The sequence below is a fragment of the Molossus molossus genome, unplaced genomic scaffold, assembly GCF_014108415.1.
Source record: "Molossus molossus isolate mMolMol1 unplaced genomic scaffold, mMolMol1.p scaffold_m16_p_18, whole genome shotgun sequence".
In the NCBI taxonomy this organism is placed as follows: Eukaryota; Metazoa; Chordata; class Mammalia; order Chiroptera; family Molossidae; genus Molossus; species Molossus molossus.
Genome location: NW_023425353.1, coordinates 59189586 through 59216742, shown reverse-complemented (window position 1 = coordinate 59216742; position 27157 = coordinate 59189586). Strand labels below are relative to the sequence as shown.

General features: G+C 40.2%; 1 protein-coding gene across 3 annotated transcripts in view; it reads left to right on the top strand.

Annotated features, from left to right (window-relative positions):
• The first annotated feature begins 1234 nt into the window (after window positions 1-1234).
• The window catches only part of ULK4 (unc-51 like kinase 4), a 320737-nt gene continuing 294814 nt past the window's right edge, over window positions 1235-27157 (top strand). For 2 of the 3 annotated variants that reach the window (XR_004960164.1, XM_036267042.1), the window contains exons 1-12: window positions 1236-1255; window positions 3401-3594; window positions 8958-9057; window positions 10881-11020; window positions 14340-14502; window positions 17100-17201; window positions 17710-17793; window positions 18627-18702; window positions 21067-21159; window positions 23133-23251; window positions 23355-23424; window positions 24745-24841. Coding sequence is in view for 2 of the 3 variants with exons in the window: in XM_036267042.1 (XP_036122935.1) it covers window positions 3457-3594; window positions 8958-9057; window positions 10881-11020; window positions 14340-14502; window positions 17100-17201; window positions 17710-17793; window positions 18627-18702; window positions 21067-21159; window positions 23133-23251; window positions 23355-23424; window positions 24745-24841 (1182 nt within the window). In the remaining variant the exon portion in view is untranslated. Of the gene's footprint in view, window positions 1256-3400; window positions 3595-8957; window positions 9058-10880; window positions 11021-14339; window positions 14503-17099; window positions 17202-17709; window positions 17794-18626; window positions 18703-21066; window positions 21160-23132; window positions 23252-23354; window positions 23425-24744; window positions 24842-27157 lie in introns of all 3 variants that reach the window. The other variant, XM_036267041.1, reaches the window with a different exon arrangement.

The window sequence follows — 27157 nt, the reverse complement described above, 5'->3', positions numbered from 1 at the left end:
ACGCTTTTGTTGTTTATCAAAACTCGGAATAAAGCAGTTGATATCTAATTTTATGTCTTCATTAATTAGAGAGTGATTTAGAGGAAACTTCTTTTCCATATCAAAGCTGTTAAATACAGGCATATCTTGGATATATTGTAGGTTTGGTTCTACCACTGCATTCAAGTAAGTCCTAATCTTTTTGCTGGTGGGTGGAGGTCTTGCCTTGTAAAAAATGCAACACCCGAGAAATGCAATAAAGCAGAAGGCAATTAAAAGAGGTTATGCCTGTATATAAAACTAACAATAATTTGAGATTCCTGAGAAGGTAGGAAGGGTTAGAAGTCAAAGAATAGTACATATGATTCACCTGAGATCAGAGGCACGGTTATTCCTCTACATACAGATTTGTTAGGCATGGTCCCTGATCAGCAACATCCACATCACCTGGTAACTTGCTAGACATGCAAAAATTTGGGCCTCATTCAGAACTGCAGAATCAGACGTTCTGTGGGTGGACTATGTTGCCACGTCCACCTGGGCTCCGGAGGGCGTCAGCAAGAAAACGGATGGAGGGAAACGCCTGAGGTCAGTGAGGCTGAGAAGGAATGACGAGAGCCCAGGGCTCCAGCGCCCCCAACTATGCAACTACTGCCCAGGTAGGTCCTCTCTATAGTCCGAGATTCCAGTCTTGACACCCTGTTAGGATGGACAAACCGTCCGTAACCGACTCCTACTTCCGGGCTCCAGCCAATAGGAACCCAAACTGCTCAGCCAGTCAGCGCCCCGCGCTTCTTCCGGCGTTCTGCGTGCTGCCCTGGAGACGGCATGGACGAATCCAAATGCGGAGGGGTGCTAAACTCGCAAGGCCGGACGCCGACGCCTAGTGTCCCGCCTCCATCCAGCACTTCCTGCCCCTGTCCAGGGTCGGTGGATTCGTCCGAAGGCTGGGCGCGAGGCCGTTCGGGTTGAGGGAGGCGCCCTGGCAGCCTCACTTCCAGGCCCCAGCCAATAGGTGCCGAAATTGTTCAGCCAGTCAGTGCTCTGCACTCTTCCCGGCGTTCTGCGTGCTGCCTTGGAGACGGGGTGGGCGAATCCAAACGCTGAGGGGCGCTGGACCCGCAACGGCCTTACGCGGCTTCTGTGGTCCCGCCGTACTCCATTGCTTCGCCCCCGGCCTTTGGCCAGTGGGCCCGTCCTGGGGGGTAGGGTTCCGGACGCGCGCACTAAAGGAGCTGTGTGGTGGGTCGGTTGCCTCGCTCCCCTCAGCGACCAGGTGTGTGGCAGTTTTAGGGGCATGAGTCTGGCTTCGCGTTTCCCTCAGCCGGCGCGATAGAGACTGCGGGTCTGGAAGGGCGCTGCCTACCCACTCACTCTTTTTCCCTCTCCTGCCGTCCCTCGGTCCGAAGTCAGACCAAGCTCGACGCCTGCAGTTAATTCGGCCTGTAAAGTGCTGCGAGGAGGCGCACCTGTTGAACGCTTAGTAAACCGTCTTGCAGCCTTTTAGGTCTTCGGGAAGGGGTGGCTTGGCCTGCGGCTCGCCAAGTTGAGCGTGCTTCCCGCGGGCGAGTTCACATAGAGCGCTGGGCCGGGATTCGAGTTTCTGATTCCATGGGTCTGGGATGGGGGGCGAGAATCTGCATTTCTACCCGGTTCCCTGGTGCTGAGGCTGCTAGCGCGGGCGTGGGGGTCTGAAGGTGGGCTGATGAGGGGAGGGGCTCAGCCTCCACCTGCGTGCCCCCGTGGCCAGGTCTGTCTCGGAGTTTGAATGTTAGCCCTGCCCCCAGGATCTTAAATGCCCCATTGGCTTGTCTGTGGGATTTGCTTTTGACGTCTGGCTGCTCAGATGATATCTAGGTGAACTTGTAGATGAAGAGATTTAAAAGACGCACCACGCTTTTAGAAAATGTGCAAGACTAAACTGTCTGGGTTTACACACTTGGATGAGAAATCTATGAAGAAACCCAAGGAAGTGATAACTATGAAAGTCGGGAGAGGGATTACTTTTGGGGAGTGGGAGGAGCTGTACAACCATCAGCATTACCTAATTCCAGAACATTTTCATCTGCCCCCCAAAGAAACTCCATACCTATTAATTTACTTACTGCTCTTTTACATTCTCTGTTTCTAAAGGATTTTGCTAGAGGTTTTGACTTATAGACTGTTTGGTTAATTCCTGGGGAGTTTAGTCAGGCATGGATAATTGTCTCAGAAAGGTGTCTCAATTTAGAGGATATTTTAGTTGAATAAATACTTTGATTATATATTTGTGAATATATTAACATACTGAATTTACTATTTTACTTCAATTATAAAAAAACATCTAGTCTGATAAAAGATTACAGCACATCCTTATTTAGTAATGAAAATTAGGGGATTTTGCTAGCCAAGGAAATGAACTCTCTTAACTTCTTATATTGTAGATGGTAAGTGATTGGTTAAAAAAAATGGTCTTGATTTAGCAAACTTTTTCTGTAAAGGGCCAGATAGTAAATATTTTAGAGTGTGCAAACAGGCCATAAGATCTGTCACAACTACTTGACCCTGCCATTGAAGCCTGAAAGTGGCCTTAAACAATAAATGAATGAATTGGGCGTGGCTATGTTCCAATTAAACTTTATGTACAAAAGCAGGAAACAGGCTGAATTTGGCCCAGGATTCAGTAGTTTGCTGCTTTCTGACTTTGAATACTATAGGTTTATATAATATCTGTGGATTAAATGGAAATGCTATCATTCCACATTTGTTTATAAAGTATTTTTAGCCTGACCGGTGTGGCTCAGTGGATTGAGTGTTTTCCCATGGAGTGAGAGGTCCAGGTTTGATTCCCGGTTAGGGTACATGCCTGGGTTGCAGGCTCGATCCCCACTGAGGGGTGTGCAAGGAGGCAGCCGATGGATGTATCTCTCTCACATCAATTTTTCTCTCTCTCTCTAAAACAAACAAAAAAAGTCAATAAAAACATTTAAAAATGTAAATCAAAACATTAAAAAAATTTTTACATATATTATTTCATTTCATTGTTTCATAATGTGAGGTTTTGTGGGACATACACTGCCCCATTGATTATACTGATGTTGACACAATATACTTTCCACTGTAACAAAGGTATCAAGATGCATTGGCTGAAATTGCATTCATTTCCTGATTTTGTTACATATGTTGGAAACAGCTGTCATTTTCATTATTTTTGTTGAGATCTTTAGGAAGTTGAATATTGGTTTGTGAATTGTTTCTTTTATTTATTTCTCCCATATTTTTTTTTCATCCTACAAAAAGAAAGACACTGGTGTCTAACACTTACTTGTAGGTGAATCTTATGAATTTATAGAATTATTAGATATATTTACATATTAACTATCCTAAGCTAATCATGCAAACTGGCTTGCATTTATGTGTGTCATTTTTGTTTTCATTTTAGGAGCTCGAGATGCTATTAGGTTATAATTTTATTGAGCGTGAGCAGCTGGCCCGGAGATGGAAAACTTCATTCTGTATGAGGAGATTGGCAGAGGAAGCAAGACCATTGTCTATAAAGGCCGACGGAAGGGAACGATCAATTTTGTAGCTATTCTTTGCACTGATAAGTGCAAAAGGCCTGAAATAACCAACTGGGTAAGTCAAGTATGTTTCCCTCACTCTGGAAAAAGACAGAGCTATGATTGGGTAGAATAAGTGGTGTGTAAACAGAAGCCATTGAACTAACTATAGCAAGTGCCACATTTTCAGTCCGAATGGGTAACCTGTGTAGTACCGCCAATCCTGAATAATGACTGATAAATACACCCAAGTCACTAACAACTTAGAGTCTTATTTGTTTTGGTAAGAGTCAGGGAAAATATAGTCTATGTTAGTTCATTTACTTTTAAAATTAGTATATGATTATGAAGCTTTCCAAAGGAAGGGTTTTGGATGAGGGTGATTTAGGTTTGAAATAGCTGTGCCACTTTACAGCCCAGGCCCCGTGGACCAAACCTAACTTCTTTATCTCAGCGTTTTTGTTTATTGTGGTAAAATACACATAACAGACCTGGCCGGTTTGGCTCAGCAGTTAGAGCGTCAGACTGTGGACTGAAGAGTTCCAGGTTCGGTTCCCGCTAAGGGCACGTACCTCGGTTGCAATTTGTCCCTGGCCCTGGCTGGGCCGTGTGGGTGGCAACCACTCGATGTGTCCCTTTCACGTTGATGTCTCTCTCTCTCTCTCTCTCTCTCTCTCTCTCTCTCTCTCCCCCCCTCCCACTCTGTCTGGAAAAAAAAAAGGAAAAATGTCCTCAGGTGAGGATTAAAAAAAACAAAACAAAAAACAAAAAAAACTGCTACAGAGTGAAGCCGCGAAAGTCCAAGTGCGAAATGGTGAGGGACGACTGTACCTCTGTTGCAGTTTGTCCCTGGCTCCAGTAGGGGCCGTGTGGGTGGCAACCACTTGATATGTCTCTCTCACATTGATGTTTCTCTCTCTTCCTCTCTCCCTCCTTCTCTATCTGAAAATAAATGCAAAAATTGTCCTCGGGTGAGGATTAAAAAAAAATACACATAACACAAAATTTACCATATTAACCATTGGTAAGTGTACAGGTCAGTGATATTAAGTGCATGCATACTGCTGTGCAACCATCACCATTGCCACAATCCAGAACTTTTTCTTTTTTTAATTTAAAATTTTTTAGAGGAAGTTTTAGGTTCAAAGCAAAATGAAGAGAAAGGTATAGAGAATTCCTGTATACCCTCTGCCCCCACACAATCATAGCTCCCCCATTATCAAGATCCCTACAGTAGTGGTACATTGTTAGAGTTGATGAAACCTACATTGAAACTTCATAATCACCCCAAATCCATAGTTTACATTAGGGTTCACTCTTGGTGTTGTACACTTCATGGGTTTGGACAAATGTGTAATGACATGTAGCTATCATTATAGTATCATACAGAAGAGTTTCATTGTCCTAAGAATCCTTTGGGCACCATCTATTAATTCCTCCCCCTTCCTCCCAACATCTGGCACCCACAGGTCTTTTTTTTTTTTTAAATAATTTTTCTTTATTGATTTGAGAGAGAGAGAGAAACATTGATGAGAGAGAACATCGATTGGCCGCCTCCTGCATGCCCTTCACTGGGGATCGGGCCCACAACCTGGGCATGTGCCCTGACTGGGAATTGAACTGGCGACCTCTTGGTGCATGGATCGATGTTCAACCACTGAGCCACACCAGCTGGGCCCACAGATCTTTTTATTGTCTCCATAGTTTTACCTTTTCCCAGAATGTCATATAGTTGTAATCCTACAGCATGTAGCCTTTTCAAATTGGCTTCTTTTATTTAGACACAGAGGAACCTTAAATGCATGTTGCTATTTGTGGTTTTGTAGCTCATTTCTTTTTATCACTGAGCAATATTCCTTTGTGTGTATATATACCAGTGTGCTTATTTGTTTGCCTATTGAAGGGCATCTTGATTGCTTTCAGTTTTGAATAAGGCTGCCTTAATTAAGTGTCTAAGTTTTGAGCCCCATTGGGTAAATACCAAGATGTGGTTGCTGAACTGGCCAGAACTCTTTTCATCTTGCTAAACTGAAAACTATGCACATTAAAAAACAATTCCCCAGCCCTGGCTAGTGGTTAGAACATTAGCCTGCTCACAGAAGGGTCGTGGGTTCAATTCCCAGTAATGGGCACGTTACCTGGGTTGCAGATTCCATCCCCTGCCTGGTCTGGGTGTGTGCGGGAGGCAACCAATTGATGTGTCTCTCTCACTCGGGTAAGGATTAACAACAACAAAATTATAATAATTCCCCATTTTCCCTTCCCCTAGCTCCTTGAAACCACCATGGTACTTTCTGTCTCTGAAAGTGCCTCATGTAAATGGGATCATACAACATTTGTGTTTTTGCAACTAACTTATTTCAATTAGCATAATGTTCTCAAGGTTCATCCATATTGTAGCATGTGTCAGAATTTATTTTTTTGTCAAGGCTGAATAATATTCCATTGTATGTATATAGTACAGTTTGCCATTCACCTGTCTATGGATATTTGGGTTGCTTCCACATGTTATCTATTGTGAACAATGCCTCTATGAACATGGGTGTAGAAATTTTTCAAGACTCTGCCTTCAGTCTTTTGTGTATATGCTCAGAAGGGGAATTGCTGGACCCTTTGGTAGTTCTGTGTTTAAGTGCTTGAGGAACCATCATATTCTTTTCCACAGAGGCTGTATCATTTTACATTCCCACCGACAGTGAATAAGCGATCCTGTTTCTCTACATCCTTGCCACTACTTGTTATTTTTCACTTTCGTTTTTTTTTGAAAATAGGCATTCTAATGGGTGTGAGGAGATGCTGGCTTTTAAAAGGAGTATGGACAGTTGAGGGAAGATGGTATATGGGACAAGATGCAGGTTAGTTGGTAGATTTGATGCTCAGTGAGAACACAAGATTTCTCTTCTGATGAGGTTTTCTCTGGCATAAGAAACGGAGTCACCTGCTAGGAGGTGCGGGGATGAATAGGCAGTGTTCAGGGAAGAGGTGTGAATGGGTACTTGGAGGACTGACTGGCTGGAGCCATTTGAGATTAGGGATCATGAGCTGCAGGTGGCTCAGTCCACACGGCTGTGTCTGCTGTCAGGGTGTGTACCGTGTCTGGACGGTTGAATTTATCCAGAACTGGGTATCAGAGTGAATGAGCTGGGGAGTGAGTGAGTGGTGGTTGTAGACTGGGATGTAAAGAGATAACACAGTTAGTAAAAATCTAGCAATGTTGTCCAGTAGAAATATATAATGGAGGCTAAAAATCTAAAGTTCATGGCAGCCACATTGAGAAAGGAAAAATAAATAGGTGAAATTAACTTTATTAATATATTTTATTTAATCCAATATATACACTGTGTTATTTCAACAGTCAATCAATATCAAAGTTACGAATGAAGTGTTCCCTTTTCGATATGAAGTGTTCAGCATCTGGTGTGTATTTTACACTTGGAGCTCACCTCTGTGCAGATTAGTCACTTCTTGATTGCACAGCGGTCCTTGGTGGTGAGTGACCCTTTCTTGGGCAGTGCAGGTCCCAGACAGGTGGTTAAGGTGGGGGTCCAGGGCAAGATTGAGGGCGCTGAGGGGTCCAGCATCTGAAAAGTGATATATTAAGTGATGGGGTGTTGGGATGGTGTCCTGTGACTGGAATTTCTCTTGGAATTTCCAAGCCTCCTTTATTTTTTCACCAGGATCTCCCCCTTCACCTGCCTGATCAGTGGGTATCTGTTTAGACCTGCTCACCAGGTATCCTCCCCATTCTGGAAAGGCCTTATTATTGGGGCTTTCTTACATGGTGCTCCTCAAATTCTCTCCTGATCACCTTTATTTTTGGTTTTCTCTTCATCTGTTTTATAAGTTATGTGGATTCATTTCCTTTTATTGTTATTGCAGATATGAACCCACCTAATTGTTTCCCTGGTGTACTCTATTCCATTTTAAAAATAGCTCTGTATTGCTACAAATTATGGGCCCATTAATTTGTGTTGAATGACAGTAGAATTTGTATGTGAATTTTTTTTTTTAAAGAGAATTGGAAAACAAGGATTCAGAGCATTTTGGTAATCATCAGCAATTCTGGGTCTCAGTGGTTTATCACACATGTGTGGTTTTCCCATATTTAATGGGATTTTAAAGGGAGAGAGCAAAAATCCCTAAAGCAACTTAGTGTTTCTTAATGACAGGCTTTTGCGTCTTAATTGTTGGAGTTTTTAATTCACTCTTGCTTTTGGTATACAATTATTCTTATGATCTAATGGAAATGTACATTTTAAGATCCAGTGTGTTCATTTTAATTCTTCCTCTTTTAGTAATCTGAGTGAATTGATGATATTAGGATTCACTAAGAATGTTTCTAAAAAGAAAATTGTAGAATCGTTTGAGAGTACTTTTTTTTGTAATCCTCAGCAGAGGATATTTTTACATTTATCATCAGATAGAGTGGGAGGGAGGGAGGGAGGAAGGAAGGGGGGGAGAGAGAGAAAGAGAGAAACATTGATGTGAGAGGGACACATTGACTGGTTGCTTCCCTCAGGACCTGACCAGGGTCGGGGACGAACCCTTGAGGTACGTGCCCTTGACCGGACTCAAACCTGAGTCTCCTTGGTCTGTGGGCCGACACTCTAACCGCTGAGCCAAACCGACCAGGGCAAGAGTACTTTTAAGTATTATAAAAGTACTATATCAACGTGGGCAATATAGAAAAATGAATGAAAGAAAAAAGCAGCGTTCTTCTATCATTACCTGAAGACAATCACTGTTCTCTTTTGGTTTGTTTCTTCTAATCTTCCCTCCTATGAATTTTAAAAATAATTTTCTTAGTATGATATATAATTTTGTTTTTTACTTTTTTCACTTAATATTGTAACTATTGTAACTGTCATTTTTCCATGTTGCTATAAAATTAAATAAACATTTTAATGTTGGCCTACTATTTTATAAGTTGGTATACAACTTACTTAACTAGTATTATAATATTGAACATTTAGGTTGTTTTTACTTAGTAGAAGTTTTTTTTTCCTTTAAAATTATTTCTTTTTTATATATTATTTATTATGAAGGCAGTGTGTAGTTAATATAGCAAATAGAAAAAGAGAAGTAGAAAGAATTTTTAAAAAATCAGTGATTTTGCTCATTACAATAACTTTTTTGGTGTATACCTTTTGGCTATTTTCCTATGAATAATATATCTTTTATAATATTATATTTACCCAAATACATAAAACTATATTGTACTAGTTTTAAAAAAGTAATTTTTAAGATTGTATGCTAAATTGGCATTTTTCCATGAGACCAGTGTTCATAACTATCATTTTGATGTCCATAAAGAATTGCACAAAGTGAAACCCAGTATTTTCTTATCCATTTTCCAATTGTGTATTTAAGTGTTTTTTAATAGATGCAAGTGTTTTAAGAACTTTTTTTTTTTAGTGTGAATGTTGTGTGTTTCTGTAGGTCCGTCTCACCCATGAAATTAAACACCAGAATATTGTAACCTTTCATGAGTGGTATGAAACCAGCAATCATCTCTGGCTAGTAGTGGAACTCTGTACAGGTAAGCCACATTATGTGGTTTTGTAAAAACATAGGATATAGGTTTTGTTATTTTCTTCTTCTTTTGCAAATATGTGTTGACACTGTTGCCTATGTTAACTTGAAAATCTATTGTTCGATGGATATTAGGGAAGGGTAAAGAGCTAAGATGTTTGATAAGAGGAAAATTTATGTAAAATTCAATTTGGGGTAAACTTTACTTTGGTATAAATACCAAACCACTTACATGGAAAATTTAGAAATATTTTTTAGAGATTATTAATTTACCAAACAATTTTTCCATTTAATAAAAATATAGTATTTTAGATTAACTAGCTGTTAATTAGCTTATTACTTTATAAAGTGTTTTTTTTATAAACAGAATACTTGCTCTTTAAAAAAACTTAAGCTGTGTGGAAAAGTACAAAGATGAATCAACAAACACCACCACCTAGGAATAATTAGAGATAACATGTAATAGCTCTTGCTTGACATAGTTCTAGGACTACACAGGGAGAAAGGTGACTAATTGTGTAGTAATTATCTGAGCTTTTAGTTTCAGTGTCTTTAGGGAATAAATGTAACAAGTACCATGGTTAGTATATTTCTGTTTATACATTGAGTAAAATAGAGAATCACTAAATATTAAGGTACACTGTAATTATTTCTAGCTTTATGAGTCTTACCTATTGGCACTTAGAATTTAGAAAACTGAATCATAGAATAATTTTTTCATTTCATTTTCTGAATTAGTAGGGTACTATGGTCTAGTGACTTGCATAGAAGTACACACTTTTGAGGTCATCAGGGGCCTTTCTCTATATTACTTCTTTGCTTCAGCTGCTGTTTCTGACCCCTGACCAGTGTAACAACCCAACTTATAATTTATGCTGTGTTTGCAGTGGTTTTTCACCCAACAAGATAAAATAAACTCAAAATACCTCCCTCCTTTGTCATAGTAATTCTGATTGAACTTTCAGATACTGGCTAAAATTTCACTTCCTCTGAACCTGGCTCTTGTCTTAATCTTTTTTTTTTTTTTTTTTTTTAATGATTTTAATGGATTTTTTTAGAGAGAGGGAAAGGGAGAGATAGAAACATAAATTGTCTGCCTCCTGTACGCCCCCTACTGGGGGTCGATCCTGTAATCTGGGCATGTGCCCTGACCAGGAATGGAACCGGTGACCTCTTGGTGCGTGGGCCAATGCTCAATCCACCAAGCCACACCAGTTAGGCTCTTGTTTTAATCTTGACCCTAAAAAAAAAGTTTGTTTCTGGTACTTAGATGGTAGAGATGTGACTGGAACCTTGGAAGGGTATAGAAATAGAATTCCACCCTTGTCTGCCTTTGGCCCATTATTTAATTCATCAGTGATGTGCACTAAGGGTGTAATTTTCTAACAGATAAGGAAAGGCACCGTCTTTTTTGCTAGGCAGTACTTTGCAACATGTGACCTAACTGCACTGGAGTAAATGTGACTATACTTTGCGTAATGTGATTTAAATGCACTGTCTAGGTTAGCATTTCCCACAGAATTTTGCAGCTGTTCATATCCTGAGGGAGCTGTCACAGCACCAGAGTGATTCTTCCTTCATCCCACCCATTTACTTACCAGTCCTCCAAATTGAGCAGCTGGTCACCCTGGCTGGCCCCTAAGTGTGGACACAGGGTTCTGAGAGGGCGCTTGTCCACTGTGCTCATTTGAGGTGTGTTTCCCCTGCTAGGCTGACCAGGGGCACTGATTTGATCATTTTTTCATGTTCAGTATCTCCCAGCAGGGAACCTGCTTAGAGCCCCTGTGTAATGCTGAGAGGTTCAAATGCGTGATTTTAATCAACTTGCAGGTGGTTCCTTAGAAATGGTTATAGCTCAAGATGAAAACCTCCCAGAAGATGTTGTGAGAGAATTTGGGATTGACCTGATTACTGGATTACATCATCTTCATCAACTTGGCATTCTCTTTTGTGACATTTCTCCTGGGAAGGTAATTCCTAACTGCTTGTGTCTTAATTTACAATGCTTTCTCAAAGGTCTATTTTAGGTATAGAACATCTTGAAATTTTAAGTTAACATTTTTTTAAATAAAAAGGAACTACACTTTAGCTACCTATTGAAGTCCTTCTGGAATGCAGTTTCCCCTCATTTCGGTGCTCTAGAGTAATTCTTATTGCTGGTGAAGTGTATGGCGAATGATGAGGTCAACAGCTCTACAACATGAGACCCTTTATTCTTATAGGACACAATTATGAGCCACTATTTGAGTTTGATAATAGCATTTTTGGCTATATATATATGATTCCTGACGTTATAGATCAATTATTTTCTTTTTTGGTTAAAGTAATGATCCAACAATAAAAGTGTTCAGTGTAGTTGTTGTGAAACCTGCTTAGTTTCTTAGTCACAGCTGACACTGACATTTAGGAGCTGTGTTCCCTGGACAAGTACCCGTTCTGTCTCTCTGCCTTCCTTTCGTGTCTCTGATATGGAGATAGGGATCCCTGGGTGAGTGTAAGGATTGCATAGGATATTTAGGAGAAGCTTGTAGGACACTTTCTGGTGTACATAGTGTGCTCTCAGTAGCATCAATTTTTATCTTTTCAAGTACTTACTCTTAGGAATTGTATTTATTACTGGTCTGAGTTGCTACTTTTTTTTTTTTATCCTCACCTGAGGATATTTTTCCATTGATTTTTTTTTTTTTTTTTTTTAGATAGAGTGGAAGGGAGGGAAAGGGGGAGGGACAGAGAGAGAGAGAAACATCAGTGTGAGAGAGACACATTGATTGGTTGCCTCCTGCTTGGCCCTGACTGGGGCCAGGGATTAAACCTGCAACCCAGGTACGTGCCCTTGAACAGGAATCAAACCCAGACCCTTCGTTCCTTGGGCTGACGCTCTAATTGCTGAGCCAAACTGGCCAGGCCTGAGTTGCTACTTTTCCTTTGTTAATGTGTACACAATGAAATGAAAACTTGACTGTTTCCTTGTTAAACATTATTATAAGAACATAATTAAACCTAAAACAACTCTATAAAAACTCCTCATAATGACTAAAAGTTCTTGTTTGAAATAGTCATGCACTTACTTAAGTCTACAGCTGCTTAGTTGTGGTTATAGGCCTGAAAGCAGCCAGAGGCAGTATGTAAATGCACAGCGTGGTTGTTTCAATAAAACTTTATTCATGGATGTTGAAATATGAATTTTATATAATTTCCACATGTCAATAAATATCTTACTGCAGTTCTTTTCAATCATTTAGAAACGTAAAAACCACTCTTAGCTCATGCCTGTACAGAAACAGAGACTGGCTGGGATTCGGCTCAGAGGCTGGGGGTGCCAACCCCTGTGTGGGAGTTGTTTAATGAGGTGTTTATAATCTAGGAAACGCAGGCTGATTTGTAATGCAACTTATTCTAGAACAGGGGTTAGGGGAGTTCGGGCAGGATGTCTGTTTATGTAAATGAAGTTTAATGGGAACACAGCCACACTCTTTTATTTATGTATTGCTGGTGGCTGCAGAGTTGAGTGATCGGGACAAAGACCTTATGGCTTGCAAAGTTTGAAAGGTTTACTAACTTAAAAAAAATTTGCTGACCCCTCTCACTGGTTCTCAAAGTATGTTCCCTGGACCAGAAGCTTTAATGGGACTCATTGGACATGCAGGTTCTTGGACCCACCCCAGACCTGTTGAATCAGAAATGCTGAGGTAGGGACCAGTAGGTTTTTTGTTTTGGTTTTGGTTAATTCTCACCCGAGGATATTTTTCCATTGATTTTTAGAGAGAGTAGGAGGGAGAGAGCAAGAGAAACATCAATTGGTTGCCTCCTGAACTACCTTGATCAGGGCTGGGGATTGAACCTGTAACCCAGGTACGTGCCCCTGACCAGAATTGAACCCTCGACCCTGCGGTCCTCAGTCCGACACTCTAATGGCTGTGCCAAACTGGTCAGGGTTTGTTTTTAATTAAAATTTTTTTTTATTGATTTTTAGAGAGAAAGTAAGGGATTGAGAGAGGGAGAGAAACATGGATGTGAGCATAACATCAGTTGGCTGCCTCCTGTACATCCCCTGCCAGGGATTGAGCCCACAATCCGGGCATGTATCCTGACTGGGTTTCGAACCTGCAACCTTGGTGCATGGACAATGCTCAAGCAACTGAGCTACACCGGCCAAGGCAGGACTAGTAGTTTTTCTTAAGTTTTCTAGGGGATTCTGGTGCTCAAAAACATGTATAAGTCACTGTTGACTTGTCCCTGGCCAGTTTGGCTCAGTGGTTAGAGTGTAGGTCATGGACTGAAGGGTCACGGGTTAGATTCCCAGAAAGGGCATGTACCTGGGTTGCAGGTTTGATCCCTGGCCCTGATCGGGGTCATGGAGGAGGCATCCAATCCATATATCTTTCTCACATTGATGCCCCCGTCCTCTTCCCCACTCCCTCTCTTTCACTCTATCTAAAAATCAACAGAAGAATAGCCTTGGGTGAGGATTAATGAAAAATACAACAAAAACATCACTAGACTTTTAACAGACATCCTTAGTGTTTGTGATTAGAAGTCAAGGGCAAACTTTAAATTGCTTTTAAAAACAAAAATCCTGCTGACTCATTGCAACTTCCCATTAATATTTTTAATGATTCTAGAGTAAAAAATGAGAAGTAATAGAACACTGCTTCCTGGCATGGTTTAAACAATCAACGGATAACTTATCACAAATTATGTTAGCAGACTCGAGTATTTAGCTCATGCCAGTCACTATTCAAAGCCCTTTGCATGTATGACCTCAGCTATTCCTTACCACAGCTGCAGAGGTCAGTGTAATTTTTTTATTTTATAGGTGAAGAGAGTGAGATTTAGAAAGGTTAAGTAAATTCTTCAGGTCAGATGGCCTGGTTGTGGTGGGCCTACAGCTCAAATTTAGATCTCTGACTTCCAAACCTTATCTTAACCATACAATATATAAATAACACCTCTGGCAGGTAGGTTTTCAAATCCTTCTTCAGCTGTCACTGAGAATAGAGAGTATAGTTTGTTCCATATCCATTGTTCTTAAAAGCTGAGGTTTTCCTCTGTGGTTATATGACATATTCGTTATATACATTTGAGAATGGATAATTTAATGTTTGATTCTATTATTAAAATGTTGGGTTTATTTTCTTTAGCTTTAAAAATATATCAATAAGGATCTAATTTTCTGAGTTGTGATGAAGCTAGAAAGCCAGTGCTCAGCGAACCTCAGAGTTTATAAGAGGTGCTGAGGGAAGTGTAAATTGAACTGGGTTTTGAACATGTATTTTGTAATCTGTATAGATACTCTTGGAAGGGCCCGGCACATTGAAGTTTAGTAATTTCTGCCTGGCAAAAGTGGAAGGTGAAAACTTGGAAGAGTTCTTTACTTTGATGGCAACCGAAGAAGAAGGAGGGGAGAGTGGGGAAAACATACTGAAGAAAAACATGAAAAGTAGAGTCAAAGGTATGTGGGGAGTTTTAAGATCCTAACTAGTTGTGGGCTGCCTAAATCATATTGGGGGGTAATGTTGACCTTTTATTTTGCTAGACAGATAACGTATGGAAAATAATAATGACCAGGAGAAGTCTGGATATGGGGATCGCTTTGCCAACGGCCTAAAGTTTTCCATGTGGCTCTAATACTGTGGAGGGCATGGGGAGCCCCTGGCAGCCTGCATCTCATCCTTAGCTTTCTATGGTACCGACCACACATTTGAACATAAGCAGGGGTCTCCCTTCTCGCCATATTGTCAGCACTTAGAACAGTGCCTGGCACATGCTCGTGGCTCAGTAGTTATTTGTTCAACATTGTTGAGTGGCTGATACATGCAATTAAGGAAGATTTTTAGGGGTGCACTCTTGAGAGGTGGTTTTGACAGTGAGCTGGGGCCTGGGGTGTTAGCTGTACTTGAGGAGAGAGTGTGAAGTGCTATTTCTTATACCAGAACTTTTGAGAGAAGTAGTAAAGAGCTTACCTCCTCAAGGTCCCTGTGCAGGTACCTGGCACTTTGGGCCACTGAAGCTCTGGTATACTCACCAGGAAGGGAAGGGCCCTGTGAGAGAGGGTGGCATCCTTATATGGCTTGATAGTTACATGGCCTAGGATGGGAGGGATGAGGGAAAGGGATGGGGAGCAGCATTCAATGTAGGCCCCATAAATATAACCAAAGGAAATTTCACTTTCAGAGCCCGTCTTGTATGTGATAAAATTTCAGGCCCAAGAAGAAGGCTTTTAAGATCCCCAAATATCATTCCATAGGATGACTGGCATTCTGTGAAGATGAATATTGCGGACTATGTTAGTAGAGTGTTGAGTTTTAAATGATTATTTCTGATTTTCTTATAGAAAACAAAGAAGGTGATATATTTCAGAAATGCATATTTGAAATATTCCCCTTTAGTAAGGGGAAGAGGGATGTATTGTGGAGAAATAAGTCAGAGTTTCTAGCAGTGACACTCAGTTAATTCAATACTTATTCTTTCAACAAACATTTAGGCATGTTTTAGATACTGGGACTATATGGATTTGAACAAACAGGCAGAAATCTGACCTCAGGCTTGACTTTGAGTGGTAAGCACACAATGCAGTCAGTATACAGATGAGGTTTCATAGACTCGCACACTTGAAACTTATATAATCTTATTCACCAATGTCACCCTAATACATTTAATTATGCCCTGGTTGGTTTTCTCAGTGGTTAGAGCGTCGGCCCATGGACCAATGAGTCGTGGGTTTGATTCCGGTCAAGGGCACATACTTACCTTGGTTGCAGTTTGTCCCTGGCCCTGGTCAGGTCATGTGGGAGGTAACCAGTCGGTGTGTCTCTCTCACACTGATGTTTCTCTCTTTCTCTCACTCCCTCCCTTCCTTCCACTCTGTCTGATGAAAATAAAATTTAAAAAAAAGAAAAAAAATTAAAGAAGCATCCCTGACCTCACTGAACTTACATTTCTAGTTGGAGAAGACAGACACTCACATTCAACACATACTACATTAAGTGCCTGTTAAGTGTTGGTCAGGGTGCCTGGGCATCCTAGGGTGTTATCGCCCGTGTTTCCTCAGCATCTGCAATGTGCAGACATAGGCCTCTGCTAGTGTTTGTTGAATCAGTGAGTGTGGCTGTGAAATGTGATAGCAGTGTCACCTTGGAGACCTTGACGCTGCTGATGTGGCTGTCAGGGGCCCTGGAGATACAGTTGGCTCAGAGTTTTGTTTTCCGAGTTATTCATCCCAAAGAAGATCAGAGGCTTTCGAGTGGAGCGGGAAGACTATGCCCCAGGGAGAGATGAGGACCCTGGCTGTGGCCGGTGCTCTGAACCTGCCCAGCTTGTGACTCAGTTTCCCTTATCAGTAAATAAGGGAACTTCCTAGGTCTAGGATTTGGAGTTGCCATGTCATAGTAAAGGTTGTATAAAGTATACGGGGTGCACGTTAGTGGTGGTCACTGGCTGTTCTGTTCTCCTGGCTACACAGTGGGACTGCGCTTGCGTTGTGGCCAAGGCGAAGGCCGTGGGAGAGGAAGGGGTGAGTCACTGTGGGGGGCACTTTGCAGAGCCAGTGTGCAGTGCTGTGTGCTGTCCCGGCCTTGATGACTGAGGAAACGTCTGTGGGACGGGGCCTCTGTCAACCTGGGTCTCTGAGTGTCTGAGCATCAGAGCCCCTCGGCTGCCCTGTGCTGCCCTGGAGTTCGATAAGTAGGCCTTTGCTGGTAAGCCAGGGGCTTACTGCCTAACCGAACACGTCTTATTCAAGAGATCATCGCCAAAGGTTCTTTTCTTGACTATTTAAGTTGTTAATTTAAAAAAAATAAATATACCTACATGTGCCACACCTCTGATTTAGCTGGAGTTTTGAAATCGTTTTATATTTTTACATATCCTTGTACAACGGAACCTTAAAATGAGAAAACATTGAAAAACTGTGAAATGCACGTGAAGTTCTATTCACGTGTATACTCTCCTTCCATGGTTTTACCTCCTCAGGGCTCTCCCACGCGGGTTTGTGTGGAACAATACTCAGTACACGTGCCTGACAAAGTCGTTCTTTGTACTTCTCTTTAGGATCGCTTACATACACAGCACCGGAAATCATGAAGGGGGCCGACTTCTCCGTTGCCAGCGACCTCTGGTCTCTGGGCTGTCTGCTCTACGAAATGTTTTCAGGTGACAGCTTTCTGGTTCATTTTAAAGTCAGAGCTGGACAGACACAAAGGTTAAATCTGTAGTTTGCAAACATTTAACCTATGAGATGTGAAAAAGCTGGTTTTTCTACATTTTTAACTATACTGTGGCAGGATTGCTTGGTGTCTGGGTGTATGCAGATTCCTAGGACCTTTTTGACATGTAGGTATTTTTTATGATAATCATCTGGAATGCTGAAATGTGCCTAACTATTAAAAAGCTGCACTTATTAGTAGAAATTCTTGTAAAGGTACCTGTGACTGAATGATTCACACGTGTCCAGTAGCCCATGCAAACCTTGCATCAAAGTAGTGGTCCATTTGTGAATTTGTATATTGGTTAGGATGACAGATTTTGAACTATAAAAATAAAAATACTAGACAGTGTGCCTGGTATATACTAGACATTCAATAATTAGTAATTGCTATAGTTACATTTGTAAATTGTGATGCCAAACTTGTTTAATTGACAAGTTTTCATGTAATTTCAGGAAAACCTCCATTCTTCTCAGAAAATGTTTCAGAATTACTTGAAAAGATTGTTTATAAAGATCCTCTGCCACCTATTCCAAAAGGTAGGATTTTTATTATAAATGCAGTTCATTTACACTTTACACTGACAACAGGCGCACTTTTTTTTTATCCTCACCTGAGGACATTTTTGCATTTATCTTCAGATAGAGCAGGAGGGAAAGAGGGAGGTAGAGAGAGAGGGAGAGAAACATCGATGTGAGAGAGACACATCAACTGGTTACCACCCACATGACCCCAACCGGGGGTGGGGACAAACCGCATTCCAGGTACGTGCCCTTAGCAGGAACCGAACCCAGGACTCCCTGGTGCGCGGGCTGATGCTCTAACCACTGAGCAAAACCGGCCAGGGTATTATGGCTACTTTAAAAAAAAAAAGTTTCTGATAATTTGACCATGGTATATATCTGTTTAATTTAAAAAGGCAAAATTTGGAGATTAAGAAAATTGGACAATGTCATAATATGTTGCTTATTATTTTCCTGCTATAAAGAAAAGAGGTAGTGCAAGTATTCTCATCCCAGTATACTATAAAGTAAAATTGGTGAAGTTAATAATGCCTGAGAAAATGAGGTATAATTAATAGTTGAAGACAAGGGTATGAGTTTGTCAGGCTGATACTCCTTACTGGGATTATTCAGTAATTTTAGAGGTTAGTCTAAATTTAGCTTTTCGTAGTCTTGGAAAAAATGTTTAAAAAATTTTTTAGCCTCTCTCCCCCTTATTTAAATGGAAGCTTAATTATTATTAATAGAGTCAGTGTTCTCTTTAAAATAATTTATGTACTTAAAATAACTGTGACTTTAAATGTTGATGTAGGGGACATATTCATCTCCTTATCGCTATTTTTCCTTTTTGGGAATGAATTTGTGTGCAGATTCTTCTCTTCCTAAGGCTTCTTCAGATTTTGTGAATTTGCTGGATGGTTTACTTCAAAAGGATCCTCAGAAAAGGTCTGTATAGATGATATTTTAATATGAACACATAGTGGGATCTTTTTCTTTCATGTACTTCTGAAATAGTACTGTCCTTAATATACAACGAGGTGCTCGATTTACTTTTTTTAAAAGGAAATCTGGGTTTACATTGAGTGTTTTCTATTTGCAAGTGTTTTTAATCATGAGGAATTTTAAGTATTTTTTCTTTCTCTCTTCACCTGAGGACATTTTTGCATCTATCTTCAGATAGAGTGGGAGGAAGTGAGGAGGGAAGAGAGAGAGAGAGAAACATTGTTGTGCAGTGGTTGCCACCCACATGACCCCAGCTGGGGCAGGGACAAATGCAACCGAGGTACATGTCCTTAATGGGAACCGAACCCGGGACTCTCTGGTCTGAAGATCGACGCTCTAACCACTGAGCCAAACCAGCCAGGGCTCATTTTTTTCTTTTAATGTATTCATTAGTTGCCTATAAGCTTGATGAATTTTCCTTAACTCCTGAATCTCAGCACTGTAGTTCTTTCCATTATAGATTACAGGCTAAAACTGTCTTAGACTATTGAACTAGGGATGATACTGTCAAAAATGGTTAATGTAATAACACTGAGTGTTGTTTTCACGTGATATATTTTTGTTATACTCTTGTCATAATGGAGATATCAAGTGATAATAGGCACAGCGTGAATTTTCTGTGTTGTGGTGTGGGGAAGGGGAGGAGATTTGCAGGGGATGGGGGGGCGGGGGGGACGGGGTTCCTCCTGGCCTGGGAGTCCAGAGCAGTTGGTTTATAGTTCTGGTTCTGCCACTAGGTAACTGGGGGAAGTGGAGTTAGGGGTGGGGGTGTTAGCAAGTATTTGGGTTTCTGCTTTAGGGTGTAAAATGAGGAACATAGTATAGCATATAAAATAATCCATTCTCTATCTTCTTTAAATATAAGAGAACTTACGGAAGGAAATTCTGGTTCTTGTATAAGCTGTAGGGCAAACCTCCTATGCTTGTCATAGAATAAATGCTTTTAGGGTTAGTGTTATTTTGGTGGCTAATTTTCCAGACATCTTTGATAGGCTGTAAATATACTTTATTGAGGATGATATATCTACTTTTCCACCTGTTTATATCTTTGTATTATATGCTTTTTTGCATAAATGGGACCACCCCATAGCCTACTTTCTTCTCCCTGTCTGCTTAGTCTTTTTGAATGGCTGCAGCATGTAATTACTGATAACCTGTAATAGCAGTAAAAATGGTCTCAATTTAGAATAAAATGCACACTGCTACAGTACAGAGCCTTTTGAGTGTTTTCGTTATTCACTTGGACAGTTATCTCTTTTGGATACATTTCCCAAAGTGGGGTTGCTGGCCAAAGGCTAAGAGCATTAAAAATGTGACCTATTTGCCGCGTTCTGGGAACATGTGCTAAATGGTTTGCACTTCCAGCAACGTTAGGAAGCTCTTTTCCCACCACTGTTATCTACTGTGGGCTTGGTTGATCTTGTATATTTTTTCCAATCTGATGGATGAAAAGAAAATACCATTTTATTGGCAGTTTTATTTCTCCATTAGTATATTTTAAGAGCCCTTGTATGTATGGTTGTAAACTCTTTCTCTGTATCATTAGTGTTTTAATTTTTATCAAAGTAGTTTTCACTTCAATATGGAAATTTTGAATGGTTAAATTAATCAAATATAAATTTTCTTTTTTTGTTTTTAAATTTTAGTCACACTTGACCTTTCTGAGTGTGATGAGTATACCCAGAGATATAATAATGTATTAGTAGTAAAACTTAATGCTTTGAAAGAGAGTGTGGGTTTTAGATAGAGCTGGAAGTCATTTTAATGTGATGAACTAGCTAGATAATATTTTGACACCTAAACAGAGGTGTGACTGTATATAGTCATGAAGCTGATATTCTTGTTTATTTCTGAATGAAGTTCTAAGTGTAAAGTTCAAATATGAAATGTGTAAAACAGGTAGGGTACCTAGAATAATCTAGCCTCTCTTGGGGCATGAAAGATGACAGAATTATAGGTTGATAATATGTGATCTATTTACTTTAAAATTTTAAATAGTTATAGATTTTCTCGTTGACTGTTTTGAGAACCAAAATGTTTTAATCAGGCTCTGTGGAATATGAAGCCTATGATTTCTAATGCTTTGTCGTCCGGTTCTTTCATTCTGTACCATTTACGACTTCTGGGGTATTTCTGAATTATTTGTTGCCGTTTAAGAGAGGTTAATTGTGTACTAAAATGAAAGAGATACATTTATATGGAGACATTTATAAAGTATAAATATGATTCAGATAACTGGGACATGTCCTGGGGATTCCCATGGTCAGTCATGTTGACATAGAATATTGACATTTGTGTTTCACAAAGGCTCACTTGGGCAGGCCTCCTGCAGCATTCCTTTTGGAAGGATGCTTTTACTGGACAAGACCAGGACTCCAGCCCCGAGGATGCCGGTGTCAGGTAGGATACGCTTACCTTTGTGTGTGGGGCATGGTTATTAAACACTCACACCCTGTTCTGACTGTTCTAACAATGCAGCGTCAATGACAAGACTTCCTGTACTTTCATGGTAGAAAAATCAAGCATTTGTTTAAGGAGTCTAGTGATGACATTTTTTGTGTTTTTGATTTTGCTGATTTTCTGATCAGTTGTTTAAACTTCAGTCACTGATAGTTATTAGTTCTGTTTACCAACTATAAGTGGTTTCACCTGGCAGGCACATGGTAGGATCTCATTTCCCCCTTTCAGGTAGGTGTGGTCATGTGACTTGCTTGGCTAATGAAATGTGAGCAGAAGTGACATGTGTTATTTCTGGATAGAAACTTTAAGAGCCAGTGTGTGATTTGCCACACTTCTCTTCCTGGTGAGTTAATTGGGAAGAAAATGTCGAAATGGAGTTACTGCCAGGCTGGGGCTTTAGTGACCATGATGAGCATAGCTTTCCCACCAGACTTCATGGCTCTGTGCATGAGTAAGATGAAAAGTTACATGATTCTGAGCCACTGGCATTTGAGGGCTTGTATGTCACCACAGCATAACCTAGCTCATCCTGACTAATATACTTTATTATAAAAATTTTCTTAGCCCAAAACACTTACAAAAGTGATGGTATTTGGAAAAGTACAGGTGAGAAGTAGCTGAATATAGTGGTAAAGTCCTGATAATTGACTTTTCCCCCCGATTCATTCAGTGATAAATGGTTGTGTGATTCTTAATTTTAATCTTGGCAAATTCCATGTATTGGATAGAGAAATCTGAATTCTACTTAAAGTCTTTCTCAAACTTGAGTTTCTCTAATCCAGTGAGTTTCAGATATGCTCTCACCATTGTATTAGGATCTACAGAAAACTGGGCTCTGGTCCACGTGTCAGCAAGTCACAGAACACCTCTGACCTTAGTTTGTCATCTTCCTTTCAATCTCTGTGCCTTTTATTTCTTTTTCCTGCCTTATTGCCCTTGCTCAGACTTTTTTCCCCAGTATATACTGAATCGGGAGGAATGAAAGTGAACATTCTTGCCTGGTTTCTGATTGTAGGATGAAAATACTTTTCCCCAGTAAGAACAATGAGCTGGAGGTTTTCGTAGCTGCTCCTTTTCAGTTTGAATGTTGAATTTCCTCAAATGCCTTTGTGTATTAGCTGACATGGTCAGGTGGTTTTTCTTCTTCAGGCTTTCATTCTGGACTCTTTCATATTGGTTTTCAAATACTGAACCAGCCTTGCATTCCCACCATAAACCCCACTGTCACTGTGTATTGTAGCTTTTGTCTTGCTGGATATGTTTGTGTTCAAGTGGCAGGAGGACAGTGAGAGAGGTTAAACAAGAGAGTAGAGCCACAGGGATTTGCCTCACGTTCTTGGGATCATCGCTTTTTGCTTAGAGAAGAGGATGCCCCTCCCTCCGAGTTTCAGGCACTGGCCAGAAGATGCTGCTGTTTCCAGCCAGCTGCTGCAGGGTTCCCTGGAGGCCAGGGCAGGACAAAGTGGAAAAAGAAAAAAAAAAGAAACCTAGGGGATTTCCTTGCTGTGACCCAAGGGATCCTTCCTTACTCCTTGGAACAGAAATAGAGGGCTTCTCTTGAGCTCTGTCTGTACTCACTGCCTTTGAACCCAGGCTGGGCAGCGCTGGAAGGGGAAAAATAAAGGGAAAGACACTGCTGGTTTACTGGCACTCCGAGTTCTGGCTTACTCCCCCAGTCTGCCGGCTGCCATTTATTTTTCAGGGATAAGGCATGTAGTCTTCTTCGTACCTTGCCCTGCTCACAGCAGTGCTCACTTTCTCTACTCATGGGAAAATATTTCTTACTAACTGCATGGCTTTGCCGAATGTCACGTGCAGTTTCATTATCATTTCCAAACTCTCGTTCTACACAGAAAACGATATAGGGAGCTCAAAAGTAAGTTTGATTGTGTTGACTTTCTCCTGTTGAACAGCGGAAAGGTGATGGAGTGTTCTGGGTCACGAGATGCCAAGGAGCTTTTGAGGAGCCCTCAGAGTGGACAAGCCAAAGGGGAGAGGATTGGCCAGCAGCTAAGTCGCTCTTTGAGACTAGGTGGGCTTTCAGTTGAGTACACGCTTGCTTCAGGTCTGTCTGCAAGTGCCCTGCTCGTGAGACTTTGTTCCCTTATGGGTAATGTTCTCCTTTCCTGCCACAGAAAATCCAACTGAGTTGCGGCCTAAGAATACTCTGAGGGGTCACCTGAATGAGTCTATGTTCCTTCTGAGGTACGTAAGTGACAGAGAGCAGTGAGGGGTCTGTGGACGGGAGATGAAAGTAAATCTTACAGCATCTGTTGTCCTGGTTTTTAATTAAAAAACTTTGTGTACTCTCTGGCATATCTTGTGAGCTAAATAAGTGCTTGTTTAATGGATGAATAAACAGAGAAGGAAGTGAAACAGAGGTGAGAATCATGATATTTGGGAATTTGAAGGAATTCACTAAAGAAGACCATGGTGATCTGAGTGAATTTCTTAAAATGTGAAAAACTCAATCAGAGACCCCGTGGTAATGGAGTGGCCCAGCGAGAGCGTGGTGGTATTGATAAGTGTGGGAGGAATCATTAAAAGTAGATGCAGGTTTTATAGAATTTGTTACTTAGTAGGTTCTAAGATAATTTTTCATACTGTACATTTTCTGAAATAAAGTTGTGACTATTACTCATCCTTTGTAGAATATATGATCTATCTTATGTTAATTCTGCTTACACCAGCAGACATTTAAAATAATAATAAAGTCAATGTTTTAAGGTTTCTAGTAAAAACAGAAAATACTGAATAGAGTACAGAAGCTGTAAACAAAAGAAACACTAAGTAGCCAGGAAATTACTTTAACATATTGTGTACTGCATAGAAATCTCTAAGACAGACGCCAGGGACCGCACGTTTTTGGGCAAGGGGCACGTTAGGGTCTGAGCTGCACTCATTTGAACCAGCAGATATCCATTCCCTAGCTACTTCAAGAATATAGAACGATGTGCTGTTTTGCGAACTTTGACCCTCAGGGCAAAGAGTCACAAATACAATAATCCTATGTTACCCTGAGTTTCAAAAACTGAAATAGCTAATGCAAGTGCAAACCCAAGTTAATTCATGCCGTTCTGCAGCGTTTGGGCAGGAAAACACGAGTTAACTCGTGAGTGGTCAAAAATGTGTAAAAAACAGTTACAAAAATAATAGTGTCATGTAAACAAAAATTAGTTAAAAAAATTTTTTTAAATACGTTCTTATTGATTTTTTTTTAGAGAGAGATAGAAACAGCACTGTGAGAAACATCAATTGGTTGCCTCCTGCACGCTCTCTACTGGGGATCGAACGTGTGCCCTGACCTGAAATCGAACTGGGACCGCTCAGTCCATGGGATGCTCAATCCACTGAGCCATACCATCTGGGTGTTTTTTTTTTTTTTATATATATATAATGAGATCACATAGAATTACTATATTCTGCTGTTTTTCATGAGATGTGTTTTTATTTTTCTCAGAATATAGTAAACAGAGAACAAGGTTTGTAACGTCTGAATAATGCTCACTGGTGTGTATATTTCAGTTCTCGTCCTACTCCAAGAACCAGCACTGCCATGGGATTAGGTCCCGGTGAGGATGTGACTCAGAATTCACCACAGAAAGCTCCTCCTTTGACCAAGGTATGTTCCTGATTACAAAATTTACAATGAAGTCATTTCCTTGATTGTCATTGGTTTTTCTAGTAAGCACACTTAAGAGAGTTGCTTTGTAGTTGTTTTTTTTTTTTTACAACAGCTTTATTGAGATCTACTTGACATACCATGTGACTCACCCATTTAAAGTGTATAATTCAGGGGCTCTTAGCAAATTCACTTATGCAGCCATCAGCTGTCAATTCCAGAACACTCTCCCTACCCCACAAGGAAGTCTGTACCCATTAGCAGTCACTATTTTCCTTCAGTTTCTCTCCCCTCTTAACCTCTAATCTGCTTTCTGTCTTTATAGGTTTGTCTATTTTGAACCTGTTATATAAATGAAATATTACAGTGTGATCTTTTGTGACAGGCTTTTTTCACTTAACGTAATACTCTTAAGATTGATCCAAATTGTAGCATGTATCAATACTATATATATATATTTTTTTATTGTCAAATAATATTCTGTTGTATATACCACATTTTATTTTTCCACTCATCAGTAGATGGGTATTTGGGTTGTTTCCACCTCTGGCCATTATGAGTAGTGCTGCTGTGAATGTTGGTATACATGTCTGTGTGGGTGTATGTTTTAATTTTTCTTTATATCTGCATGAGTGGAATGGCTGCATCACATGGTAGCTCTGTGTTTAACTTTCTGAAGAATTGCCAAACCGTTTTTTCAAAGCAGCTGTACCATTTTACATTCTCACCAGCAGTCTATGAGGGTTCCAGGTTTTACACATTTTCACTAAGACTTATTATTGTCTGCGTTTTATAAAAAAAATTATGGTAAAATGTGCATTACATAAAATTTTCCCTTTTAACCATTTTTTAAATGTACAGTTCAGCGGCATTAAGTACATTCACATTGTTGTGCAACCTTCGCTACTAAATATTTATCTCCAGAAATTTTTCATCATCCCAAACTGAAACTCTACTCACTAAAATTAACTATCCATTCTCCCTTAGGCCAGCACTGGTAACCACTATTCTACTTTCTGTCTCTATGAATTTGCCTAGTAATCTCATATAAGTGGAATCATACAATATTTGTCTCATTATGTTCTAAAAGTCCATGTTCTTTTTTAAAAAAAATATGTTTTTATTTTATTTTTAGAGAGAGACACATGGATGTGAGAAAGAAACATCCATCGGCTGCCTCCTGCACGCCCCCTACTGGGGATCAAGCCCACAACCCGGGCACGTGCCCTGACTGGGAATCAAACCAGGATCTCTCAGTCCATGGGACGATGCTCAATCCACTGAGCCACACTGGCCGGGTGAAAGTCCATGTTCTTAAACATTCAACAGGGAATAAAAAGGGGGGAACATCTGTAATACTTTAAATAATAAAGATAAAAAAAATAAAATAAACAGTTTTTTTTTTTACAAAGTTTCTCCTTACTTATTATTATTTTTTCATACTCACCTGAGGACATTTTTGCATTTATCTTCAGATAGAGAGGGAGGAAGAAAGGGAGGAAGAGAGAGACAGAAACATCGCTGTGAGAGAGACACATCGACTGGTTGCCACCCACACAACCCTAACTGGGGCCGGGGGATGAACCACAACCGAGGTACGTGCCCTTAGCGGGAACCGAACCTAGGACTCTCTGGTCCATGGGCCGATGCTCTAACCACTGACCCAAACTGGCCAGGGCTGCTATTATTTTTTAATATGTTTGTCTTCTAAGTTGCAAAGGGGTGATCTTGGTTTCCAGAAACTTTATTAACTGTTAAGTCTGTTTCTTTATCCATGGCCCTACTTGAGTTTTAGATAATTTATTTTCCTCATTTTTTATTTCACTGATTTGGTTTTCTGTTTTATTCAGTTTGCTGGTCAGTGTTTCAGTGGGAATTCTTAATGCATAAATCCTCTTTTTTTTTTGTCTGATGTGACATACTAAGGCATAGCACTAGGAATAAAAGGTTCTAAGTAGAGAACAAAGAAACATCTCAAAGGAATAACTGATGGCAAACAGTTTGTGATTCATTTTGATTATATATCAACTTTCCTTCACCTAGGTTTTATAAAGATAGAGGTGTCTAACACTTAGGTAACAGCTCAGCAATTTAGCCTGACATTCTTTATGCTATAATTTTAACTTTATATTGAATATTCCATAAAGCAGAATTAAACTGATTAGTGTTCAGTACATGAAAGATTAAAAATCATGCTGGTAATTATAAAACTAATTCGCCTTTTCATAGTTTAGAACATCAGATTGCAGAAGACCTGTTTTCTAGTCCTCCCCACCGGCAGACACGAGCAGCTTGGTCACTTTCTCTGAACTTTTG